The 27,620-nt window shown below is 39.9% G+C and overlaps 1 protein-coding gene across 1 annotated transcript in view; it reads right to left on the reverse strand.

Moving 5' to 3' along the window:
* Positions 1 to 27,620, reverse strand: part of plxdc2b (plexin domain containing 2b) — a 144,747-nt gene that overhangs the window by 39,681 nt on the left and 77,446 nt on the right. The window contains exons 5-7 of the mRNA XM_033639070.2: positions 14,362 to 14,484; positions 6,111 to 6,229; positions 3,312 to 3,411 (exon numbers count right to left, since the gene is read on the reverse strand). Coding sequence (XP_033494961.2) covers positions 3,312 to 3,411; positions 6,111 to 6,229; positions 14,362 to 14,484 — 342 coding nt within the window. The remainder of the gene's footprint in view (positions 1 to 3,311; positions 3,412 to 6,110; positions 6,230 to 14,361; positions 14,485 to 27,620) is intronic.

A 27,620-nucleotide genomic window follows, 5' to 3' on the forward strand; every position in this document is an offset into this window, starting at 1 on the left:
CCCACTACTCCAAGAAGCTCAAGTTTTGCAGAGTTGTTTTACTTGCTTCACATCAGACTAAAAAAAACATTAATTCTCAGAACATGTTCGGCTGTGATCGCCTCCCCATCCAACATAAAGATGCAAAGCGAAGGACGAAATAAAGCCCTTCTTATGTACTGGGTTAAAGTTACATGTTATTAACTTTGAAATAAATGTTATCCAAGTTTTACACACATAATCAAAACAGAGTTTAAATTACTGAATAAATCATAACTGACAACTCATTATTGTGGCAGACTTTGAATCAGGGCCCATGGCAGAGGGAGAGAGGGAGAGACTGACTGTGGATAAAAATGTTTGAAGTGTCTCCCCTTTGCTCGCATTTGCTTTAAATTTAATGGGCCTAAATTGCAGTAACTCAAAAGCAAATGGGAGAGGCAGATCTGGAGCTGTGCCCACAGCTCTGCCCACTGAGAGAGGTGAAACAGTGTTGGAGAAGAGGTGGTGACAGTTGGAGCTAAAGCAAAACAGACGAGGCTGAACTCAGAGCTATGAGGCACAGCTTAAAAGGGTAAATAAAATCTGATGAAACAATACAGTCAGTCAGCTAAATGACCCTTTGCTAAGCCCCAGCCCCCATTAGTTACAGCTGAACCTTGTAAAAGCATCTTAAATATGCAATTCATGACCACATACATGATATCATACTAAAGACTGAGGCTTAAGCTTCATGTCCCAATTAGCGATGATGATCCATGTACAGTAGAAGACAAAAGATACATTGTTCTTGTACTGTAGGGTAGAGCTAGCAAGCCATAAAAATCAAAATGGTAATTGTTTCAACCTGTTTGGATGCTGACTACAAAACTAAAATTAACCCCCTCAGAGTTGTATGCCTCCGCAAACCAGTCAAGGTTCTCTCACAGTTTATTCTTTACATTTTACATGTATGTGAAAACACAGATGCTTCTCACACATCTTCCCCCAGCACAGCACAGAAGATCTATACAATCAGCACAGTTTCAAGGTGGATAACCAAGATTAGTGTAACCAATTAATTATCCGACCGAATGTAACCCCTGTAACCCCTTTTTGCAGAACATTATGATGTCACAGTGAAGTTGACCTTTGACTTTTTATACATAAAACATCATTATTTCTTCATTTTATCCTACTAGACATTTGCGTGTGTGTTTTCTTTTTTTTTTGTCAAAATTAGCTTATGAATTCTGGATTTATTGTGAGGTCACAGTGACCTTGACCTTTGACCATCAAAATCCAAACAGTTCATTATTGAGTCCAAGTGGGTGTTTGTGCCAAAGTTGAAGAATGTCCCTCAAGGCCTTTCTGAGATATTGCATCCACGAGAATGAGACAGATTCATGGTCACAGTGACTTTGACTTTTGACCAACAAATTGTACTCAGTTTATCCTTAAGTCCAGGTGGACGTTTGTGCCAAATTTAAAAATAATCCCCTCGAAGTGTTCTTGAGCCATCACGTTTGCAAAAAATGAGACAGATGTGGTCACAGTGAGCTTAACTTTTTACCTTAACCACCAAGATCTAATCAGATCATTATTTAGTCCAAGTTGGCATTTTATCCATATTTTAAGAAATTCCCTTAAAGAGTTCTTAAGATGTTGTGTTCATGAGAATGGGACTGTCGGATTGATAGACAACTCAAGAACATAATGCCTCCAGCCATGGCTGTCACCAGCGCAGAGGCATAAAAACATCTGGTCAAAGTGACACAGAGTTTAGATTTATGCGTTATTGTTTATATTTTTACTTTTACAAGAGAGAAGGCTTTGAGGAGGAGTAACAACCAACAAGTTCTGCTATTGTAACACTACCTCAGGTAACAAGTTTGGCTGGAATTTCTTGAGCGTAAACTTCCCCAAATCAAGCAAATGTTAAGCACATATGTTTGAGGTAAACGCTCTTGCTCTTGTATTTTTGGTTTTGTAAAGGCTACAAAAAGGCATCTTACTACAGTCCAATAAATACAGCTTTGGCATGTTTAGAAAACTTTGACGGGCTTGCCATGCTTATGGTTTCTATAACTGGCCAGTAGTTGGAGGGGTAGGGTTTATCAAACAGTCAATCGAATGGTTTAATCTATGGCTGCAACTAACCAACCCCTTTTCATTCCCAGGTCGTCAAATACCGATACTTTGTTGTGCCTCTTGGGGTGTGATATCGACACCAAAGGCATCCTTTAGCATCTTTATGAGACACACCGGCTTTCAACAAACTCTAATTTAAAGCCATCCGCAGCAATACTTGACACTGAGAGCAACTGATGTAGTATAAAGAGCGAGACTGTGTATGGTGGTAGGGAGGTGAGGTGAAAGGGTAAAACAAAACCGGACTTTTACCCAAGAGACCACAGTTCAGCTTTCATGAAAGTCAATGTTATTTTACGGTACAATTATGCAACTTAAGTACCTATGTTCCGGGTGAAACCAAAAGTCACCATTGTTTTAGCATTTTTGGTAATTTACGTACATTTGTTGCCCACTGACGTCACTCATGTGACATACTGACGTCATGTTACGTAACAAACGTACTTATTTTATCCCAAAATATGATCTTTTTTCTAAACCTAGCAAAATTGAGCATAGCTTTAGTTCAGGCAGGACACGATATCAAGTTCAGCTCACATCCCAGCTGCATCAGCTGATCTCAAAAAGCCCAATCAACTGATGGATCAGCTGATTGATGGAAAGTGAGTCAGCTGATAGATCACATAATTCCTTTCTATGCAACCAATTGGCGCATCGAAGGGCAGAGAGGTTTGCTCTCTCTCTACCTCAGGCTTTCCTTGTTTGCGCGTGGAAGGGCAGAGAGGTGTACTCTCTTCGCCTTAGGCTTTCAACGTAGGCACGTGGAAGAGGCTTTCTGCGTAGGCCTATGAAAGGTAGAGAGGCCCCAGAACAGAGCCATACCGCCAAATATAATACTGCAAATGGAAATAAAGTGTTCTTTGACTACAGTGGTATGCGTTATAAAGTGTTTCCGCTGTGAGCCCCCTGTGCTTGCCCACTGCATCACTGTAAGATGCCGCAGGGGTGAAACAAGGCATCAGTATATGACAACCTGGCAATAAGAACGACTTGAACTAACAATAATTTTCATTGTCAATTTATTGATTGATTATTTTCTTGATTAATCGATTAGTGGTTTGGTCTATAAAATGTCCGAAAATGGTGCAAATATCAATCAGGGTTTCCCACACACTCTCAAATGTCTTATTTTGTCCACAGCCCCTTTCCTTTTTGTGAACAATGGAGCAAATGTAAATTAGAAAGGTGTCTTTGAAACTCACTGGGTATCTGTTGGATCTTGTGGACCACCACAAAGGCATCAGACAGGCCCACCTTCACCGGGTGATTGACAGAGCTGATCTGTGACACCTCAATGGGGATCTGAAATGAAAGAGGGGAAAATCAATTACCAGAACTGCGACAATCTGTCTGGGGCCGGCTGGAAAATAGAAGCAGGCCACACCAGTCAGACAGCGCTGACAATTCCACCAATTTATTACTATCTCCTATAGGAATCTGCTGAGGCATTATGCAACTTCAATAAACATGTGGGTATATTTGGTGCAGAGAATAAACACTGCAGACACAGACAGGACTAAAGGGAACTACAACTCTGTGAGGACTGACTTATATCACAGAAAACAGACTAAAACTAACATTTATGGTCCAATCAATAGTAAATCTGATATACTGATTTTACACAACACTGCAAGAAAGGAGTTAAACTTAAGTACTCAGTGTCTCTGGGATAAATTCTTAAAAGTAAATGAGATGGAGCTGCAACTCAGCAGCACCAAACAAACCTTGTAATCATCACGGATCACATGAAAACTCAGATTACATGTAATGAGCGGGTTACTCCTTTCAGACCAATAATAGCAGCATAATGAAACACCTATCGGAAAAAAACTCCAGCAGCTCTTCTAATATGTGAAAATAACAAATTACAAAAGGGCCTGAGTCGTAAAAGAAGCAACCCCGCTGTTATAACCATCGCAATTATGATAGATCATTACTAAGTTATTGCAGTCTCACACTCCTACAGCAGTCTCTGTTGGATAATATTCTTCATTACTGCCTCTTTGTCTCCGTTCAATCAAGTTGTTTATCTGGGAATGTTTAAATTTCGGAGATTTACAGACACCACAGGGACACCTAATATAAAAAGGTGTAATAAAATGTCAAATAATGTTGCAGTCAAATTAAGCATAAGGAAACAGTATGAGGACATGAGGTGATATTCTCTTCAGTAGCTGCCATCATTAAACTTATTATTTTGTTAGTCATGCTGGCGTCACCATCTGCATAGTGACCAGAATGAAAACACATCAGCATGGAGCATGGTTTAAGACATTTTACGAAGTCAGACAGAGTAAGAAACAAGAGAGACAAAGATTTTTGTGTGAGCTGTGTGATTTGAAAGGAAAGATCACTTCTGCTTTTGTTCTGTACTTCTATGATGAATAAAAAACGTCGACTCTATCAAATGTTTCACCAAACCCTAAAATACTTAATTAAAAGTTGAGGATTAGGGACGTGTTTTGGCCTGGGAAAATACCAGATGGTTGTTCAGGGTGTCTACAGGTATCAGACAGTTGAATTTAATGCTTCTTAATACCCGTTCAAGACACCTTTAAACCAAATTTAGGACCGATTTTTGGACAAATCATGTTTAACTTATTTAAGTATTGGAGGTAAGCATTGCAGACAAGTAGTATATATGTGGCCTTGTGCAGAGGTAAGAGTTATGTGGGAATATGGTTATTAGAGTGAGTTAAATCAATCTTCAATTTGCCAGCAGATAAGTATGCAAGTATGAAGTAAAATGACAGTATTATAGTTTTTTAAAGATTTGTTACATTAAAAATGTGAACTTTTACATAGAAAGGCTTCAGTCATTCTCACAAAAAGAAATTAAAAATGCATTAATGAAATTAGATAAAAATGTTTGTAGTAGTTGAGACCTCACAATTCCAAATTTAAGACTATTTAATGACTTTTAATGCCTTATTGTTGTAACACTGAATTCAAGACATTTTAAGACTTTTAAGGACCTGTAGACACCCTGTCATTTTTTCAAACCCTATCCCTGATTCTTAATTTTGACCTGGAACCAAACCCTCTGGCTGCCCTTTTTGGCACCACAGGAGAAAATGATATGCACCTAACTCCAATCAAACAGTGCAGACTGTTCTTCGCTTCTCTTCTGGACAGACGTTCAGTGTTGCTGGGGCATTATGTCCTGTGTAAACCTTAAAAAAAATTGTATCTTAGTTTGCAAGACAAACAAAAACTTTCAACTTGAAGACAACAGCAGATGAAGTGCTCATGTGGGTTGCAGTATCATGGTATCCAGGAAGGTGCTCTTTGGTCAGGAAGTGTAGAAGGCCAGTGAGCATGGCCGAAACATGTTGGTGATTTTAATGTTCATCATGAACTAGCCATTTAATAAAGGCCTTTTAACTTTTGCACCAGAGAAGAGTTGCCTTGGATTTTGTTTTTTTCAAAAACTTTCAACAGCTGAGGGGAACTTTTCTGAAATACTGAATACTGATTTTCTCATTCTCTTCTTGTCTTACTGTGAATCCATGTCAACAATGCAATCTGTGTAAGCTTATCAATTCCTAAATCCCCCTTCTCTTTATTTATCTATTTATTTTTTCCTCTCTGTCCTCTCTTGACTTTCAGCAATTTCCGGTATTACTCAAGGAATGAAGTAACCTTTAATACAGTGGTTCCCAACTGGTGGGTCACAGGTCCTTTCTGAATGGGCGACAAGTGACTTGCAAAGTTTGTAAAATAACACATTTCATTTTGAAGTACAGGTCTGGGTCATGACTCGGTTTAGGTTCAGGTGGTCTTGACCACACACTGTTGCAAGCCCATACAGGCTGGCACAGTGCATGCACAATAACAAAAACGTCTTATACAGAAAAAAAAAAAAATCAGACCGAGACAGAAAAAAATCAGACTGACAAAAGGACACAACGACAGAAATCCATTTTCTGTGTGAATCACGGATAATGAAGATAAGGAAAACAGTTTTTCTTTCAGAAACAGTGTGATGAATGAGTCCTGACCTCTTTGTATGCAAAAACAATCCTTCCAGTGTTGTGCAGTGTTGCCTGGAAGGTGAAGCTCCCCAGGTTGTAGTTGTCCTGTAGGTGGACATGGTCCCACTGCACCACCAGAGCCGTGCCTAGAGGAGAAACAATCACATACAGCTCATTACCACATGTAGGACTTCACAGAATCGCCTAGATGAAAGGAAAATACAGGCGTCAGTGATAGCTACTGTCACACTTTTTATTTCTTAACACTGACTTATGTTTCACTGTTTTGAAATACCATCTCCACTTGTCTCAGATCTAGTGTGAAATGAACTGCTGACCGGGCAAAGCCTGTGAATAAGCAGACATCAATGTAACAATCACATTTGTAAGACGAGATGTTTTTGAGGGATTATTTCCAGGCAGAGATTTCATTTCCCCCTGTGGGTGTGAGGTGATTGACACTGAAATAGTGTGAGTGCTGATATGAAAACACTCCAGTGGAGCGGCACGAAACCGCAATAAAACTGAAACTTTGAGAAAACCAAATCAAGGCGTGGCAGTCACTGTGATGGATTATGAAGCGTCGGCAATTTTCACAACAGTGAAAGTTTTTCATTCTGTGCAAGAGCGAATGACAGTGCTGTAAATGACTTCTTGCTCTAGTACAGGAAAATGTTTCCAACTACACAGCAGTCACCAGCAGGAATAAAGAAAAGCAGAGGGGCAACACTGACACTAACATAAAGGATTAGAGCTCTTGTAGTATCTAGTCAGGTGTGTATTGTAGTTTTGGTTTTACTTGCTCAAGTTTTAAGATCTCTGTCTCTGGGATTTCTGCTGCCCCATCTATATAGTGCGAGTGAATGGAATTAAATTTATGGTGCTAACAGCTTTGACAAATTGGATATGAAAAACTATTTTTTTCCAGAAAAAAATGACCTGGTTACAACAAATAACCCACATCTTTTAGTAGTTTTCATTAGTCATTCTACTTTGTACCAAAGAAAGTTTTACGGGGGTGGCGGCAAAAGTTTCAATGCCAAGTATCTTAAAATAAAACTGAAGCCACAGTGTCTAGAGCTTAAAAGATTAGCTGATCATGTGATAAAATGCTCCATGTAAATTAATCTCCAACTTTCAATCAATTGTTTAAGTGAATGTGTGATAGTGCATTGAATAATTTGGGGACTAAGCTTTGATTTTTCACAATTTTCTGACCATTTATAGACCAAACAATTCATTCGTGAAAGCCAGAGTGCAGGACTTTTACATATAAATGAACATCTGATACATTCAAGCCCTTGCCAAACGAGTTCACACAATGCCAATTAAGCCAGGAAATTGCTGCCAGGGAAAGCTTTCTATTTCTCAGTACCAGGTTTTTGGTGGTAGGTTTGTGTGTGTACTGGAAGTGATGTATTTTATGTTTACCAGCCAGAGCAGAAAAGGATAAAAATATGTACTAATTTATTTTATTATAGATTTATTTTCTTTTGTCTTTTTTACAGTTTGGCACTGCTTTTCGCTTTGTTTTCTCTGTATGTCTGTGATTCTGATGTTTTCTTCTGACAATATGTACTTCGATAGTTTAAAATAAAGATATTAAAAAGTAAGAGGGGAGAGGCCATAGCGACAGAGAAGCAGCTCAGAGTATTGTGAAAGCTATGGCGGAAAATCCTAAGAAGCATCCAATAAAAGTTTCTGGAGTGGAAACACTCAGAAGAAGGGTTAAAGTCGAAAAACACTTGAAGAGAGCGCTCCTGGGGGCAAAGGAAGAGATGCGACAAGCTCAGCTGCATGCATACATTTCTGCAGTAACTCTCACTGCCAGAGGGGGGAGACAAAAATTTTGTACTCCAACTTTAATGAATCCGCAGAATGTTAGTTGCAGCCCTAAATCTGTCTACATGTATAGACACCACCAGGATGCCATGATAAAACATGTTAATTTGTAAAGTAAGTGAAAGTGCAAGTGACCATTTAAACATTGTCACAGAAAGGACTGATCCTGGTTCAGCTTTTCACTTTAAACACTGCCAGGCATCTTAAACACATCTAGAGACAGACTGAATAATTAAGCATATGAACAAATGAGTGAATCCATTGATAAATGAACTACAGAGGTGCACTCAGATCTCCACCAGGTGGCTGCGTTCCGGCTGTGATGCAGCCACCACAGCTGATCACTGGCACTCTTGACAAAGCTCATGCACAGCTACACCCTGAGGAATTCCCCCCCCTGCTCACTTACAGTAAATATGGCAGAGAAGATAACAGAAACAGGGCTTGTTTTCATCTCGCATTGTACCTGACTTTAGTGGATCAAGACATATAGGGTATGGAATTAATCTGCAGATGCTCTGGGTCAAAATAAGACCATACTTTTTTATGGATGTAAGTTTTTGAGCCATGACAAAGGCCAAAATGTGGCCTGCAACTTCCAATTATGCCTTCTGCTCTATGCTTTTGCCAGTTAATAGGAGTGAAGAGTCATCAGTTAACGAGGGTATGAAACTGTCAATGAAACAGGTTTATCAACAATTGTAAATCACCGCAACCATGAGAGGTCCATAACCCTAAAGGTGCATTCAAAATATTAGGCTGATTGGTCCGGTAGTATGTGAGATTAGCTGTGGACAGCCAGAGACACGCACACTCACACACGACCAAACAAATGATCCCCTCCAGGCTTTTAACCCAAGTGGAGATAATAAGTATGAGAGTAACTTAAAAGCCACGTGCTGTAAATTCAAATCACACTTGACCACACAGTCATCATTAGGTGTTGCCTTAATGTGGCTACACACTAAATTAGCACCAGACTCATGGGACCTTCAGCTCTACCCTCCAGACAGCGGGCCTCACATTACTTTTAACACCGTTTTGATTTAGTGTGGACTTTGGAGAACCTATTGATGTGAAAGCCATTCCCTCCTCCGAGCTAGTCATTTGGCTCTGTGCCAGGGCAATAAAGGTTTGTTAACACAACTAATCAATTTTTCCATCACACAGCCAGAGCTCGTCCCTCCAAAGTAAAGATAGAGATTTAGCTTAGACAGTTTGGAGAGCGGAGGCGTTTGCTTGTACAGGAAACCCCATTAAAAATTGGTGTTGTGTGTGTACAGGGCCTCTGGCATTAGACATGGATGCTGCATGAGGTTAGACAGAGTTAAGGGCAGCAAATGCAGGGCACTGGCATTCTCTGGCAATATTGTGAGTGTTTGGATGGGAAATAAGAAAGAGAGAGTACTGAAGATTTGCTGTGTGATGCATTAAAGAGGACAGAGTTTAGGAGAAGGCAGTGAATATCAGAGCCAGGGTAGGACCAGGGTACTAAATTGCTGCGACCTTATGGCACAGCGTGCTTACTCAGTCAGCACAAGTTAAGCCCAATATAAGTCTGCTTAAAATGCATTGAGTTCAGGAGGGGAGGCGACCATGCTATCTGGGGCTCCCTGGCTAAAAATACAGAGTGGGTGAGGAGGTGTGGAGGGAGCAAACACTGGCCTTGTTTCTAATTCCACTTACAAGCTTAACATGCTGTATGAACTCAAAACAAACAAATCAAATCTAGCTCTATTACGCAAGCCCACCCTCTGCATGGTGAACTCATTTAGTGTGGTTTCAGCAGCAGCTTTGTGTTTGGACTTTATTCTGTCCAGTCTATTTTTCATTTAACTTTCCATTGTTATTCATTTGAATATTTATTTTTTTTAAATGTATTTCTTGTTGCTGTTGGTTTTGGATGATTCCCAGTGTATAAATTTTGGTTTTGGATGATTCCCAGTGTATAAATTCTGAATTTCTGATGCGTGACGGGTCTTTTTCACAGCAGAGCAGATTAAATTTAATACCCTTTTGTTTACCTGTTGCCATATATATGCGTCTCCTTTGCATCTCGTCTTGTTTTGATGGAACGCAACATGCAAATCAGGGTAGGTCATTCTTCAGTGCAGCGGGTGGTGGTAATGCACCAGAGGCTGTTTGGTAAATTATTTCATTTTATTTTCTCTTTATTTTACCAGAAATATTCCCACTGAGATTCAAACTCTGTTTTGCAAGGGAGTCTTGGCCAAGACCGCAGCATAAAAATTTCACATCACAGAACAAATATACTAAAAACACAGCAGCAAAAAGCCAAACAGTGTTAAAATTCTCAAACAAAGACAAGCCACAGCCAATTTACAGCCACAATTGATTTAGCAGCGTTCAGTAACGAACCGTGCATTGAGTGGTCAGATAGTCCTTAAAGGGAAATTTCAGTTTATTTTAACCTGTCTCCTATCATCCTAAATTTGTTTCAAGTCACTAGTGACATAGAAATAATAGTTAGCATGTTAGCCGTTAGCCTAGATACAGGAGGAGGAATGGCTGCTGGAAGGCTTTAGCACTGGAGATTGGTGGTGTAACGTTACCTGTGAATGCTGTACCCCAATGCCCACAGAAGAGGAATACCTCTGTTGCAAGGAATGGGACCGGTTGCAGCCTTAGCTAAATGATAAAACAACAAACACGGCACCACACCAGTAAGGTAAGACAACACGTTTACATGTCGTTTTCTATATGTTCTCTGACATTTATCCTAACGATATGAGGCGGTCTTTGTGGAGAAAAAGCTTGTTTAGTGGACTAACTTTGCGCTTGAAGGTATGCCCGTTCAATTATGTTTTAACAGGTCTGACGCTACGGCTGTATCTAGGCTAACGGCTAACATGTTAACTATTATTTCTATGTCACTAGTGACTTGAAAGAAATTTAGGACGATAGGAGACGGGTTGAAATAAACCGAAATTTCCCTTTAATCCTGTTCTTAAAATCTCCCATGGCTATAGTATAATCTAGTTTAACATGACTCTGTAGACGACACCAAGACAAAGGAGCAAAAATCATAAAAGCACCAACAATAAAAATACCAGAAGAACAAGTCATACACTTTCTGCAGTTTAGTTAAAACGGTTAGCAGTTAGCATTACCAAGCTTGATACCTAACAACTATCCATCAACACATATGCACGGATACGTCATACTTGTGAATTACCAACATTCTCCACATTGCTCACCCTTACATAATAATGTCTTATCACTCACATATGTCATTTAATGGTTGAACTGATCTGGGGTCAGATAAGTGCTGCAACAGCTCAGTGCATCTTCGGTATAATCTTTAATCTTAAAATCATCGGAGCCATGTTTCTCTTTGTCTCAAGCAACCACAAGAACAACAACCAAATTCTGTGTAGTTTCAGTCTTTGAATGGTTACTTCCACATACTACATACTGCAGTTACACTTGGGAGGAGTAGGAGTTTTATATCCATCTTGGAGAGACAGATTAATTTGAAATAACTGGCTATAGTGTGTCTCAACAGACTTCCTCAGGTTTGACCCGGTGTTTGATTTCTCTGGACCTGATGAACAACACTTCTCGGCATTAAACCTTTTACCTCTTCAAGGGAGAGTTCATCCCGAAATCCAAAATACGTAATTATGCTTTTAACTGTAGTGCTATCTATCAGTCTATATTGTTGGTGTCAGTTGCAGAGTGTTGGAGATATCAGCTGTAGAGATGTCTGCCTCCTCTTGAATATAATGGAACTAGATGGAACTCGGCTCATGGAGCTCAAAGTGCCAAACAATACATTTGAAAAATTCAACAGCGATGTGTCGGTGAACATTCTCAGTCATCCAGGTCATGGTTATCCTAAGTGCTATATCAAAGGCAACTGGACTTTTCTTGAAGACGTTTCGCCTCTAATCCAAGAAGCTTCTTCAGCTGACTGATACGAAGTTGCAGGCTTTAAACCCTGTTTGGGTGGGAATCAACAGCAACGTCCCTTTCCAGAAATCATAACCCAGTTACTCAAGATAATCCACAGACCTTGTTGTGAGCAGTTTCATAAAGGATCTATTTTCTTTCTACCAAACTACACCTGCTGACTGTATCACTACGCAGAAGGAAGAGTGCATCTACTGCTAGCTCACCTAGCATCACTGAGCTAGCTAACGTTACAGCTCAGCAGTGGAGGATGCCATTATTGTTTATGTCTCATGCTGTCATAAGCACAAGCCTCTTGTCCATGAGTAGATGCACGCTTCCATCTGCACAGTGATACAGTTGGCTGGTGTACTGTGATAGAAAGAAAAGAGTTCCTACATGAAACTGCTCACAACAAGGCCTGTGGATTATCTTAAGTAATCAAGTCATGATTTCTGGAAAGATACACTGCTGTTGAGTTTTTCAAATGTATTGTTTTGGCGCTTTGAGCACCACAAGCCAAGTCTGGTTCCGTTATATTTGAGAGAAGGCAGGCATCTCTACAGCCGATATCTCCAACACTCTGCAACTCACACCAAAACAATCTAGACTGATAAATAGCACTAAAGGTAGGAGGAAAAATATGAATTTTGGATTTAGGCTTGAACTGTCCCTTTAACATAATAAGAAAGACATATTAACTGGATCAGACGACAGTGTTGCCGCTCCTTTAGGAGACAGTGGACTTGAAATGAATCCGTCAGTAAGGTGCTTGCCTGGTACTGTGAATGGAAGTTACAGCAGACTTGTATACTTGTGTTAAACTCTCAAAGTGTCAGACTTGTTATACAGGCTGTAAGAGGTATTTTTACCACTGCAGTGCTGTCACCATGGTCCCGCTGGCAACAACAGTCAAATTCAGAAGTCTGTCAGGTGCCGAGACACTTCACTCCTCTATAATTGTGCACTATCGAACTTCAGTATATTTTTACAGCACTTAAAAAAAAACTAATGTGTTATTCACATGTATTCTTTATTTAGCAGATTTTAATTAACAAAACTAAAGACACACTGTCCCTGTGAAGTTTCACACAGCTCTCACAATCCTGTTTGTGTGTGCAGGACAAACAATAAGCCTCATCAACCTGCTTATAGTGTGATGGAAAGAAGCGTTGACTCTCCCACAACACTACCGACCGTTCAGTTCTTATGCTGTATTGGCAGGACATTGACGGATGGACAGTGTGTTGAGGAGCAGGCGGGCTGAGAATCGATCGGCTGCCAGTTTGGTTAAAGTCTGATGAGCTCCACTGCAGAAGGTCACACAGCTGGTCAGTCACTCTGCTGCAGAGGGATTAATGACTGACATGATGGATAACAACCATTGCAGATGGCAAACGAAAGGTACAGGGAGTGAGGAAGGGCATCAATTTAGTTTAAAGTGAGTAAGTGGAATATAAGGGGTTGTAACGGAGGTCAGGAAGGGTTTCATATAAATCATTTAATTATAAAGACTTCATAGTTTGTGAATAAATGTCTGAGGGTGGCTCATATAGCTTTAATAAGAGCTTGAATTTTAAGATATTACCAGTGTGTAAATTGCCTGGGAGAGGGACCTGGGAGTGGAGTTCTCTGAGGATGCTTGGTGGGACAGTTTAACTCGTATACACACCTCCTCACTGCGTGTACGACACAACCTAATTCAATTTAAAGTACTTCAATGTCTCCATTACTCGAGGGATAAACTTGCCAGAGTCTTTCCTAGCCAGTCCATAGTCTCGGTAGGCAACATGTTCTGGGTGTGTTGCTCTCTCAAATATTCAGTGTATTTTCATATATCTGTAAACAAACCATGACCCCTGATTTTCACACAGCCATCTTTGGTATACCCAAATACAAGGTCAAGGTTACAACTCTGCAGGGGAATGTTTAGCATTTGTTTCACTGGTGGCACACAGACTTATTCTTTTAAACTGGAAGTCAAATAAAGGCCCATCATTCTTACAGTGGTTAAAAAAGGTGCTTTCTCTTCCGCCTTTAGAAAAACTCTGATATAAAGTATGGAAAGCCAGCAAATTTCCTTTTAAACTGGAGGCCTTTTAGACTTTATCAAAGACTTTCCTTTTTGATGAAGGTACTGTTTACAAATCTTTTTCTACCAATTTGTACTTTGTATGTTAAATTAAGCTCCTCATTATTACAGCAGATGCTTCTTTAACAACACTGGCTCTGTGTGATTAGTTGTGAAGTAATTTTTTTGAGCACACCATGAAATCAGTCACGTTGCTAGCTTGACTGTTTTCATGAGTCACGCTGAAATATTTGTGGTTTGGTTCTTATGTTTTTGTATTGTCTGGAGCTTGTTATCACAGTTGGCTGTAGGAGATCTGATTTCACTGTGTCCTTACCAGAATAAAGAGCTGGTTGGAGCCAACAGCATCAGTTTGTGCCTCACACATCGCACAAGAGTACACAACTGCTACTTATTCAGGCAGAAGTGCAATAATTAGTAAAGTGCTGTTACCGTTGTCAAAGTAGATGACAGTAGAGTTTCTGGAGACACTGGGGTCAAAGTTTGCCATCAGAGGAGCGATGTACTGTGTAGCTGTAAGCATCCGGTGGACCACATCCCCCGTGTAGATGAAGCCTGAGGAAAAAACAGACAGTGTTTAACTTTCAGTCCTCTGAATTCTAATTTTGAATGAAAATGGCACTCTCATACTGCTAAAATAATCTATGTGTAATGTTTAATGTATGAGCTGTTTGCACCCGGTATTAACATACACCTTGGGTGGTCCAATCCCAGATGGACAGCTTTAGGTCTGTTTGTTCACACCTGGCATTAGAACGCATCTCTACATGCGTCTTACTTGTGACTGGATCTCACTTCCCACTCTTTATCCAAATGCATTGTTGTTTTCAACCAGCAGGAGGTTTGTCCTGATATACGCACCCATTGGCGCCAATTTATTAGTTTGCCTTGAGGTGACAAACTGCGGGAGATTGTGGATGGCTTTCGAGGAGCTTCACTAAAGTTGAAAAGAAATTCACACATTTAAACTTCACTGATCAATAACTCATAAGCAAAACGTTTTAATCAAACGAGCTGTCCTCCAAGCTGGACAAATGAAATTGGTCTCTATGTGCAGCCAGCTGTGAGACAAGGGCACAGGAACCGTCTACAAAATGCAACACTGAAAAGAGATACTAGAAAAATAGTCAAATCATTATCATCCTACAAGCTCTTGTGGATCACCTCTCTGTGAGTGACACACACACAGAGGTCGTCAGCTGAGTAGGTGGTCCTTCAATGTGGCCCAGGATACATTAACATACACACTGCTTGAAAGAATGTGGCCATATGCACCCCAGCCCATCTCTAAATGTGGTCTGTGTGATTGGATCCCAAGACACACTGACGATGCATTGGGTGCACCTGTACTTAGAGCTGTCCACTTGTGAGCCAATCACCCAAGATGCATTTTAACACCAGGTGTGAACTGGGCCTGTCATAGCTATGTCATACTCAATTCCGATTTTTTTCCCTCAGATCCGATCTTTCTGTCAAGACTGTTCAAGTTCACGCTTAAAGTGACCCGCATCTGACGTAAGTGTGAATGGATCTCTGCTCCGAAATGCCTAACATGCAACCACCAAGGTCATGTGAACATGCGTTCTTTATGTTCTTTATATATTGGGAATATGGGTAAGAAGAGGAAGGAACACAAAAGCCATCCCTATAACTCTATTAGCAGCTATTACTGGCAGTTCTGTGGAGAGAGAAATGTGGGTGCAACAGAGGAGTCATGAGCGGTGGGGCCGCGATGTGGAAGGTTTCACAGAGAACAGTTTCTCAAAAACTTGGAGGATGTCCAGGGGAACATTTCAATATCTCTGTTGGCGCCTCTCGACAATGCTGTCACAGCAGGACTCAAAATGTAGGCAGGCTATCTTCATCTTCTCCTATACTATAGCATCATCGAGCCAGTTCTTCTGTATGATGCCATCTGTTTTATCCATATGCTCACAGTCACCAGTTAGAAAAAAACTCTGAAAGTTAACTCATCTAGCCAGCAAACTCATCGGTATTCCTACCCCCAACCTATCTGATTGTGTCACCTCATCCCTGATTTACAAAGTGCTCACAATCATTCACGACCCAGATCATCCACTCCACCAGTACTTTATCCCCTGTCCCTCTAGACACAGGCGTAGACTACCCATGTGCAGAGGGGCCTGTTTCAGCAAGAGCTTTGTTCCCACAGCCATATGAGCTCTAAATAAGTAACCTCTTTTTGAAATTCAGTCTGTGGTGTGTCAAATGCCAGTCCATGTCTTTGTCTCTTTTGTATTAATTCTGTATGTCTTATAGGTCTGTTCCATGTGTGCACTTGATGCGGAAAGGAATTTCCTTCTTGAGAACAGATATCCATCCATCCATCCATCCATCCATCCATCCACCCATCCACATCAGAGAGCACCTGGCTGTCAGGCTCTACTGGTTGGAGATAGGGGTAGCCTACCACAGCAGCAGTACAGTTACGGCAGCCTTCTGTAGTTTCAATGAACTGTTGCAATACCATATGGAGCGTGATCTGCACCTGCACAGTGAAGTATGATGTGGAAAATCCCTGGATGTATGGGAAATCACAGAAATTCCGATTTGACTGTTCTCACAGCAGTCGCATGGCCAATGATCTATGTATTTGATTTAGGACCACAAATGAAAGTGGCCCAGATCTGATTGGATAAAAATGTATTTCTGTGTCCACACTACTGCAACAAAATCAGACCTGTGTCACATAAGAGCAAAAATAAAATGGATTTGGGCCACACTGGCTTGTAAAGTGAATGAGCTGCTATCATAAAGTGTTGAGAAATAAAGGTGGATTCGCCCTTTAGCAACTCATAAAAACAAACATCAATCTTCTCTCCCTCCATCCCTACTTTCCCTCCCTCTATAAAGCTGTTATCTGATATAGTATCTCTCAGGAAGACTACAAGTCTGCCCTTCAGTCCAGAGTTAAAAGTTCTTCATTAACCCACCACCATCACTTCCCTCTCTGTCTCCGGCCTCATGCTGCAGGCTGCCTCAGCTGCCACGGCAATTAATTAGCGCCATTATCTCTGATCAAAAACAGAAGGGCAAATCTGAGGGGCTTTAAGGGGAGATATGCTGAATGAGCAGTAAATATATTACTATGTCTCCTGGTGTACTCCTTAACATCCTCATGTGCGTGTTTTTACTCTCCACATCATCAATCACGGACGCTAACGAAGAGCCAGTGACAACAAAAAGGGACTGTGTTAACTTTTCCAATTTATGCATTCCTTCAACAAGGCACAAACAGATCTCTCCACAGAGAGGGACGTGCTCAGTCAACACAAACTAGAGCTGCGTCATTTAGCAGCCTGTAAACATGGTTATTAATGGAGTCCAGAAAAGGGAAGAAACGCCCACTATTCATCACGAGGGAACAGTCTTTGCATAACGAATTTGCAATCATGACAACAGAATCAAACAGCATCTTAATTTCCCTACTGACAAGAAAGTTTAGCAAAGTCAGCTGCTATTTAAAGATCTATTCAAAAAGGTTTCTCACTCTGCACAAACATCAAAAACAAACCTTAACACGCGGCTTTTTAACAATCACGTGGATCCAATATAATTTGCGGTTGAAGAGCAGTTTAAAGAATTAATAAGACATTGACTGTGACAGCATCTTGAAAAAAAGAAATGACACATGTTTTATATATTTATTTGTTTTTATAAATTACTCTCATATGATAATTATTCTTGCAACAGAGGGGGCATCTATTTTTTCCCTGATGTTTCCACTTTTGTCTTGTTAAATCTTGTGAGACTGCAGGATTTTATGACAGACAGAGTTGTTCAAACATTTGGTTGTAATCTTCTGATGTAGCTGCAAGAAGATGATTCAGCAACCACTAAAAGTCCGGTCTGCTCTGGGCTGGAAAATAATTTTTAATATATATCAAATCCTTTGAGGAGAATGTTTTAGTGAAACCTCTCACTGTATCTCCTGTTTCCTGTCTTTGTGCTAAGCTAGCTGGCTGGAACTTCCTGTACAGTAATCGGTGTTATTATTCATCTATGGAAGATTCTTCTCAATATCCTAATTTATTATTACTTATTCTACTCTCTCAATTATTTTTAACATATGATGAACATATTGTACACATTTCTTATTCTTATTTTTCTATCTATATATAAATAGTAGAGCCTGACTGGTTTACAGGTTTTATCTGCCGATATGAACCTATCACGAATATATCATTATTAGCATATGTCCTCAGATATACGCTGATAATTCAGGTTATTCTGATAGAATTTGTTCAGCAGAGCACGGTCTAATTTCACTGTTATGGCTTTGTTGGTTCTGCTAACGGTTACCGCAGTTGAAGTACAGCTGGATTCATAAAAATGTAACAGTGACTTTACTAATGTTTGAAACTATAAACCAGCACAAAAATGATGATTACCAACATAAGCCACCACGAATATATCATTATCGGCCAATATATCAATATCAGAATTTTTTTTATTCCCTAATATCGAAATTGGCATAAGCCTTAAAAGTGGCGATCACACGCATGTTTTTTGGGACTGCCCAATAATTTAAGGGTTCTGGGGAAGCATTAAAAAAAATAGACAAAATTATGGAGGTAGATGTCACATGATCAGACCCATTATTATTTTTAGGACGGGTTGTTGTAATAGATTGTATATAATGGAATTGTGTTCCTCTGTAACTGGATAAATGCAACCCCCCTTTGTAATTCTTAGTTTCATGTTAATTAAATTAAATGAAATTATTATTATTTTCATTATTATATAGTTAAGAATATTGTTTACCTCTTATGGTTTTGCTTTGCTTTATTATAGGTCCTATGTCAGGGAATGTTGTGTTATCTGAAAAAAATGAACACTAAATAAAACTTCTTAATAAATTTGTGTTTTTCCCCAAAATATTAAACTATTCCTTTAAATCAGTGTTGGACATGGAAACTATCTGACTGTGAAAAAGTCCCTCGCCTCACTTGGTCTCAGGATGGGCATTTTTTCAAGTATATACTGAATATCACAATAAAATAAATCATAAAACAACTGAGTAATAAATCATTCTCTTGTGAAGGGAACTCTTTGCTTTGCTACAGAAGTTCAACAGAAATACAGTACATAAAGTAGCTGCCTGAGGCTTATAGTGGGGGAAAAAACTGTGCTCTGAAAGAGAAGAAGGTTTTTGGGAAAAGTCTCATTCAGGCCAGACCCATAAACCTCCATTTCAAGTCACCATATGTCTTCTCATACAGTAGGCTGGCTGGCTATAAAAACACATCTATCACGTTGGAAACCAGGAGCAGAGCATATCATGAGGGGAATCAATCTTTCCCTAAAGACCTCCCTGCTCAGAATTACCTCTATATAAAGCAGTGTCAGCACACACAGGGAGAGGAAGAGCAGGGGAGGGCTGGGAGTGAATATGTGATTCTATTCTCCTGTCTGAAGTCCTGACTGTGGAGAACTCTACCTGACGTGAATAAGGGTAAAAGATTCAGTCCTTTATGGCTCAACAGAAGGAGGTGCCATGCTTTCAGTTACATTTAAAAAAGTAGGCGCTTCAATCTGAACTCAAAGGCCACTCGCTAACTTCTACAGAGCTATTCTTATAAGGGCTGACACCTTCTGGTTTGGTTGGTCGATATATTCTTGTTCAACCAAGTTCTCAGAGGTCGGACAACCGCTGGTGTTACTTTCATAAGGCTGTGTGTCCACCAGTGCATTTCTTCCCTGCTCAAAACGCCCAACTGGGAGCGCCAGAGTGCTTTTGAGGGACAGCTTTCTTTCCAGCTGAGACACGTCAGTTCTGACTGGTTGCTATGTTAAGGAATATTGTTGAGGCAAAAATGTCAGTACAAGGCAGAGTATTTTCTCTGGCCTTTGGTCTGGATCATAGGACAACAGATCCCCAAAAGTGAAATCAAAACATCTTGGTCGCCCCCTGGTGGATGGCATAAACCCCAACCCCCTCTGTTAGCGGATGGGACGTGGGTCAAACCAAAAAAATCTCAGTACACGTCAAATAAATTTTACTCAAGGATGGTTTCTGTCATCTAGGTAGTTCTTATCATGCTGATGTAGGTGTTTGTTTTTCTGAAAAGTTTGGTTTGAGTTATTTGATGCTATAAAAATGGGGTTAGAGTCATGATGGACAGCTGTGTGTGCCAATCAGTTTGCCTGAATCAATGGCGCTGCTTGCAATTCGTCGAACAGGTGTATAGGTACGAACTCGACAGTGTGGAGATCACTACTGCGCAATCTCTGGCTCCAAATGATGTCATCAGAGCAAACATTGGTGCACTATCAGCAAAGGGAAATCCAACACATTCTCACTTAGACCTCGTCATATATTGACGTTTGGTCATGGACTTTCCACTTTTCGTTTTTTTCGTTTTTTTTCCTTCAACAACAAACACACATGGTTGGGTTTAGGCAACAAAAACACGTGGTCAGGTTTAGGAAAAAAGAAAAGGGTTTGGCTTTAGAATCTTACAGGACGCAAACACCACTCTCCTGGGTGAAGGTCAGTGTTTGTTGGCCCCATCCACCACCCATACCGCCCACCCTAGTCGGACTTTTGCCGCCTTAACTTTTGTCCTTGTCACACCGCATTTCCCCCTGATGACTTTGGAGTGAGAGCGGGCTCACAGACCAGGCAAATGTCTGGGGCCCCACAAACAAAATTGGTATATTTTGTAACTATAAACCCCCTTAAGCCTCCCATAAAGGCACCATACAGTGCACCACCACTGCCTCAAAAAAGCCCTGTACCAACTGTATGACACCTGGATGGCGTTAATCTATGATGGGGCCTTTGTGGGCTTCTTTGCCGGGGGGCCCCCCAGAGTCTAGGATCACCTCTGGGCGCAAAATGGCAGCAGCCATACCCACGAACTTTTGGCTTCATTAGGCGTCATTAGGAGCCAAAGGATGTAAAGATGTATTGTTCATCTTTACAGACAGTCTATAACCTAGATGAAGGGAGTGCACATACAAATTCTGTAAGACAGGCCAACAACTCAAAAAGTTGGCTTACTCTGTGGGTTTCTTTTTCTTGCCTGTGTGTCCTTGTGTGTCAGTCTGTCACCTCTTTAAATTCAGAGGCTTTTGCAGGTCTGTGAAGGCAGCACAGGCAGAACTCTTCATGAATTCATTATTTCCCTCAACAGCAGTTTGTGGAGTTTTGAGTTGCAAGGTGGATAACTGATCAGTCGATCCAATCAGAGCTGATCAGATCAGATTAACAAATGAGAGGAGCAGCTGTTTGTGAGTGAAAGCAAACTTAAGTCTCAGCGCAATGGATGGTTAAGTTTCACTTTCACTTCACCTGCTGTTCTGCTGCTCCGTCTGTGCCCAGAGTACACTCTGTGCTGTGAGAAATTGGTGCAATGAATAACCGAAAGGTATATATATTCCAACAGCTCACCTAATGAACAGTTCAGCTCCAAAAAACAGAAAATCAAAACATGGCAGCAGATGTTTTAATCAAAGCAGGCTGCTACGAATAAATTAAGGTTCGGGAAACCTTGCTAAGCTTGCTAGCAGCTGGTGGTAGCTTCACATTTAGCTGTATTGATCTCGTCCTCTAACTTAAAAAAGCAAATAAGCCTTTCTCCCATAATCTCAAACTATTGCTCTAAAATGTGCGTAGGCTTATCACCTCTTAATGATGGCAAATGTTTTTAATAATCTTTCAGAAGCCTAACAGGTATATGGGTGGCATTTTTGCATGCAGATCATAAACACAAGCCAGCAGATAGAGCGTCCACACTATGTTGTGTCATGGTATATGAATATAAAGAGGATGGAAGATAAAGAGGCAGGTTTGTTGAGTCTACCTGCCTAAATTAGGGTAAACATAAATATAATGCATCGGTGAATCTGGTTGTGTGTTGCTGCGTCTGCACTTTCCTTTATCTGATTGTGCAGCGACACAAATCAGCCGCCGCACATTCCATCTCATCTCATATTTACCCAACATTCAACTCACCCTTTCTTTGGCTTTGCTTTGTACTATTTCTCTTTTCACTTTCAACCTCTAGAAAGCTTAGAAATCCCCCTGACTAAACACACACACACACACACACACACACACACACGAAAGGGTTTTATTCTTAGTCCCTACCAGCAATCTCCTGAAAACACAATACAACTTATTTGACAGTCTAAAGATAATCAGACAGCCTCTCAATACACTAAAGAGGTGAGAGCTGCGGGGCGCTCAATAGAGAGGCAATTCATCCATTATGATCGTCACTTACAGCAGAGGGAGGCTGGACTGAGGAGGAGGGGGACCTGGGGAACGGCACATTTATAAGGAGAGAGCAGAAATATTGTAGAGGAGGTTGAGGCAGAGAAAGAGGTTTTAGGAAGGTGGGACAGAGTGGGATAATTCTTTCCAAGTTTTGTTTATACGTGCTGCGATCCAAAAGTGCTGGGCGGTGTATGTCCAAGAAAAACAAGAGCGGGAATTAGCAGACCCACTAGACTAAAGCTCCACTTTATTGGACATTGTGTTTAGACAAGGTCTTTGTTCTTTCGTACTGAGCTGTGTTTAATTTACAGGAAATTTTCTGTTTATCACAGCTGTTCTGTGGCGGAAAGAGCCCACACTGGATCACACACACTTTTTATTTAGTCTTTTGTCTGTTAAATTCCAAACTATGAGGTTTTTATCTAAATTAAAAGTCGGCTTTTTTTTGTTTTTTATTGCTGAGTGATACAAAACAGTACAGAGTGGGCCATTAACCAATCCATTATGTCGATGGCACAAAGCATGTAATGTGTTTTATGTTTCCTAACTGTGAGTTCTTTGGAATACTTGGACTTGGCATTGCTCACCGTAATGACTGGATGGACAGAAAACAACTCTGTCTACTAGAAATAGTGTTCATACACTACTAATTTGTTCGCAGGGACATGTAGTTGCTTGGATTATGTTCAGGTTTTCAAGTAAATACAGTGCTATGATTTTGTACTGCATGTGTGATTAGGTTTAGGCAACAAAAGAAGTTTAAGAGGAGATCTTAGTTTTACGTCCTGCCCCCTGCTTCATGTCACTGTTCACTTTTTAATATTCAACCAAGAATGTGATCTTACCTTAACCTTAACCAAGTGCTGCATGAGCCTAAACATAACCATAAAAAAGTTTAAGTATGCTTTAGTTCAAAACACATCATCAGTGAACGTTTTACTGATATGTTAAATATAAACATTTTGTAACTGGGCTGATTTCCTCATTATGTTGGAAAAAAACCCCAGTTTAGTTGGTGTTACATTTTTCTAAAATGTTTCTGCTGTTGCAAAATTAGTAGTATTTATAGTACTTTAATTTGTGCGAGACAGTGTTGGATGAAGTACTAAGATATCTTATTCAAGTAAAAGTTGGAACCTCCACAGCTCTAGCCTCTCGCACAAATGCGGTCACTTCTGGCTTCAAAACACCAGGATGGTGACGGCTGAAATGCCGAACTCGTGGCTTCAAAATTGGAGTCCACAAACCAGTAGGTGACATCACGGTAGCTATGTCCATTATTTTTACATTCTATGAAAAATACCCTGTTACAAGTATCGAAACTTTTACTTAAATGAAAGTAAAAAAGCATTAGCAAGGTAAAAGTACTAATTATGCAGAATGGCCCATTTCAGATATATTATTGGATCATATTTACATTACTGGATTAAAGGCCTAATTAGGGATGCATTAATGTGTTTCACTTAATGTTGCAGGGTAGTTTGGTCTATAATAATTCGTCATTACTTATTAGCTGATTTATATTATGTATTAATAAACTGTATCTGTAAAACAACTGAAGTTGTCATATAAATGGATTAAAATGTACAATATTTGTGTCAAAAATGTGGTGGAGTAGAAGTAGAAAGCATGGACTGTATTTAAAATGGACAAAATGACAGTTGCCCAAAAGTGAAGCCAAAACATCAGGATTGCCCCCTGGTGGCTGGCTGCAGTACAGGTTATAAATCCCACCCCCCATCATATTAGCAGCCCAAAATAAAAGATCAAAGTTCACATTAAATAAATTTTTCCCAAAGATACTTTTTATCTTTTTTAGGTCGTTTTTATCACGCTGATGTTTATTCAAATGTCCATTTTTAATCGGGGGTGTGGAGTCATGATTGACAGCTGCGTGTGTCAATTGTTGTACTGCTCATGATTAAGTGTATGGGCGGGAACTTGATACTGCAGCTCCCCCTCCTGATTGCTACTGCACAGACTTTAGCTGTCACCTGATGTCACCAGTGCAACATGGCAGCGCCCAAACTGGGAATTTTTTGGCTTCATTTTTGTACAGTGAGACGAAGTGGACACATGTTGACCATCTTCATACACAGTCTATGCTATAAGGTAGCATAAATGGTAGTACTCAGTACATATGTAAGTAAAATACTTGAGTTAATGAGCTTAATTACATTCCACCACTGGCTATATGTTGGATATGTTTATGAGCTACGAGCACTTTCAACAAAGAGTGATGTTTCCTTCTCTGTTTGTTTCCTTTAAATAGCGTTCAGAGGCCTGCCATTGTAAAACTATCTAAAAATCTAAAGTAAGATTTCACAATATTAAGGCCAAGATTTGGGGAAAATCAGATTTAATAACCATCATTTGTGCAGCAGAGATGTTTCCTGTCTTGTTAATCATGTTATAATCCTTCAGATTTGTATGTTAAGGGGTTCCTGAGCCCGAGGCTGGGAACCACTGACACATGATATCTGGGTTTTGGAGTGCTGACAACATTACACTGTCTCAGTGAGTTCCTTTACACAAATGCGTATTTGGTACCTCAAATATAAATGCATGTGATCACCAATCAGCTAGATAACGTGTATGTGTATGTAATGCATTTGCTCTGATACAAACATTCTCATGTATTTTCTGAATCTATGTTTTATATTCTGGTTGCAAAGTGTGACAGCTGGCCAAATAAACAGCATGCCACAGCTGGATATCCGTAGACACAGCTGGCGGCGGTCAGATCATATATCATCACTGGTATTCACAGCCTCTACACGTCGAGCCGTCCACATACACACACTATACAACACAAAATGTTGACCAAAAATAACCTGCCAGTTCATTACAACACCTGCAGTGTGCTGACAGTCACAGTTACTGTCCTGGCTATATGAAAGTTTCTTCTCTTTGTTAACATAATGCGTTTGTCTTTCAAGACATTTCCAGTTTTAATATATTCTGTCTCTTTTCATTCTTCAGGCATCTAAAGCACTGTAATCTAATAAGTGGCTTTGTAATGTTTGTGTGGTTTATAAACAGAGAATATCAGTTATTAAAGGGGGGTTGTTGAAGTAGCAGTGTGCATTAATGTCTGCCACACTGTCATTTCTGATAGTAATAATCGTTTTTATCATCAACAAGGAAACAATCTCGATTAAGTCTATAAAATGTCACAAACTAGTGACAAAGATATAAAACAGATGAAAGGAGCAAATCCTCATGTAATGAGAGGCAATATTAAGTTAATTTTCAGCATTTTCCTTTCCTTTCCATTAATGAATTAATTGATTAAATGATTGTTTCAGCCCCATTCGTATGGAAGTCCATTCCCGCCAATGTGATTAAAGAAAAAGTTCCTGTCAGTCATTAAGTTTTCACAAAATGACTTAGCATCATTTGTTATAATTGTAAGACGTAAAGTCAATATTTTGAGAAACCTTCTTATTATTTTGAGATACTAATGCTGGGTTCAGACTACACAACACTTTTGTCTGTTCCGACAGTCACTATGTCAGATTAGGTGACTGTAGAGTCATAAAATCGTGCCATGACTTGGCCGACAGACATGACACACTACACGATTGTCCACACCAATCATCGCTGGTTGTCTTTCATGATGTGCATGATGTCATCGGGTTGTCCTCGTTCTATTTTTCTTATTATTGCTACTATTTTAGTCACTGTGTCCGTTCATATCCCAGCCGAAATGTTGTTGTAGTAATGTAAAAAAGCGCCAGCAGATGGCAGGAGCTACATTTGAAGAACCGTACGCAAACATACAAGTCACTGAATCCTCCACAACAAGTTCCTGCAAATGTTTCACAATAAAAGCCTATTTAGAAAATGGAGGGATTCGCTCAGTCGAGGTTATAAGGTTTTAATTTGAAACAGATACAGGAAGTGTTAAGTTTGAAATGACGGCGCAATACATTAACTTTATCAAGGCAAACGGGAGCGGATTAAAAGTAAAAATATAAAGATACAGAGGGATTAATAAATAACGGCCCGTTTCTAATGTAGTCTGTTTCAAATAAAGCCGATAGCCTCTGCAGCCGCGGTGAGTAAAAGCCCCACCACTATTTTTAAAATTTTATTACTTCATGTCCGTCTCCATTATAAAGAAGTTACATACTTTGCTAGCTTGATGCTAATGACAGTACTCAGCGGGTTGACAAAGTGCTTCTGCTGTTTCACACCATAATTTTTCCCTATTTACTCTGTTGTGGTAACGTCCCTGGAGGAAATATTAAAAAGGCCGGGGTGTTGTTGTCGTATAGTTGTCTATGGCAGCAGCTAACTCTGTGTTCCTATTGGTCAAAATGACGGCTGTGACGGGAGCAGTCGTGAACAACAAAAAGAAAATCAAACATACTAGACTTTCTGTCAGGATGTCGTGAGGCGTGACGTCGGTTGTCGTCAACTCTGACATATTACGCGAAATGAAATGATGGATTATCGCATACGACACTCACTGGGTTCACGATCCTGACACGATATGACACTGCATCGGGCTATAATCGGGCTGATATCATGTAGTTTGAAGCCGGCATAGGTCATTATGTCGAGAGAGTTTCTCATAATGTTACCACACTATGTCATTATTTTGAGTTACTAAGTCATTACTTTTTTTATCACTACGGTAAGTCATTATTTGCATTAAGGTGTTTTTTTTTATCATTTTGCAATACAAAGTCATTATTTTGAGATACTAAGACATTATTTCGAGAAAGTTTGTTATAATGGCTTGTACAATCTTTTTTTGATCACACTGGCAGAAATAAGCTTCCATAAAATTGGTATTCGATATTCAGTTGTTTTTTTTGTTTTGTTTTGTTTTTTATTTATTTTTTTTAACATATTTTTTTTGGTGCTAAATGTAGTCTTTTTGTTGTTGGTAAATGTAGGTTATCAATAAAAATCAAAACTTTTAAATTGCATTGTTAAAAATGTGAAAATATAGTATAGCCTACTGAGCCTGTGCGCACAGCACGCTTGAGCGCATCCATCTGAGGCTGTGGATCAATGCCAAGTTTTACCACTTTATCACTATTCCCTCTAACTTGTAGCTGTTTTTTCGTTATCTTTTGAATTTAATATGAATTATGGAACCGTTTTTGTCAACGTTTGTTTCGCCCGTTTTGTACAATAAATTATTGTTTAAAGTTTCAACAAGTTTCTTTTGGAGTTCGTGACACAAGTGTGTTTTGAAAACGACCGCGGACTGTCACCTGCTCAACGCATCAGTACCTTCGGATGCCATGACAGTAATAGCCAGTAATGTCAAAATATCATTTACAGACCGATTTAACAGACGATCACTGCTGCCCGACCCACAGCGGGTTACGGGTCGACCCGCGCATCACTACTCAGCTCAGTCTATAAGGCTGTACACACAACAGTAAGGCTATAGACATTATATTCTATTTAGGCCGACAGAACCAGC

This window comes from Epinephelus lanceolatus, chromosome 20, assembly GCF_041903045.1.
Source record: "Epinephelus lanceolatus isolate andai-2023 chromosome 20, ASM4190304v1, whole genome shotgun sequence".
Lineage (NCBI taxonomy): Eukaryota > Metazoa > Chordata > Actinopteri > Perciformes > Serranidae > Epinephelus > Epinephelus lanceolatus.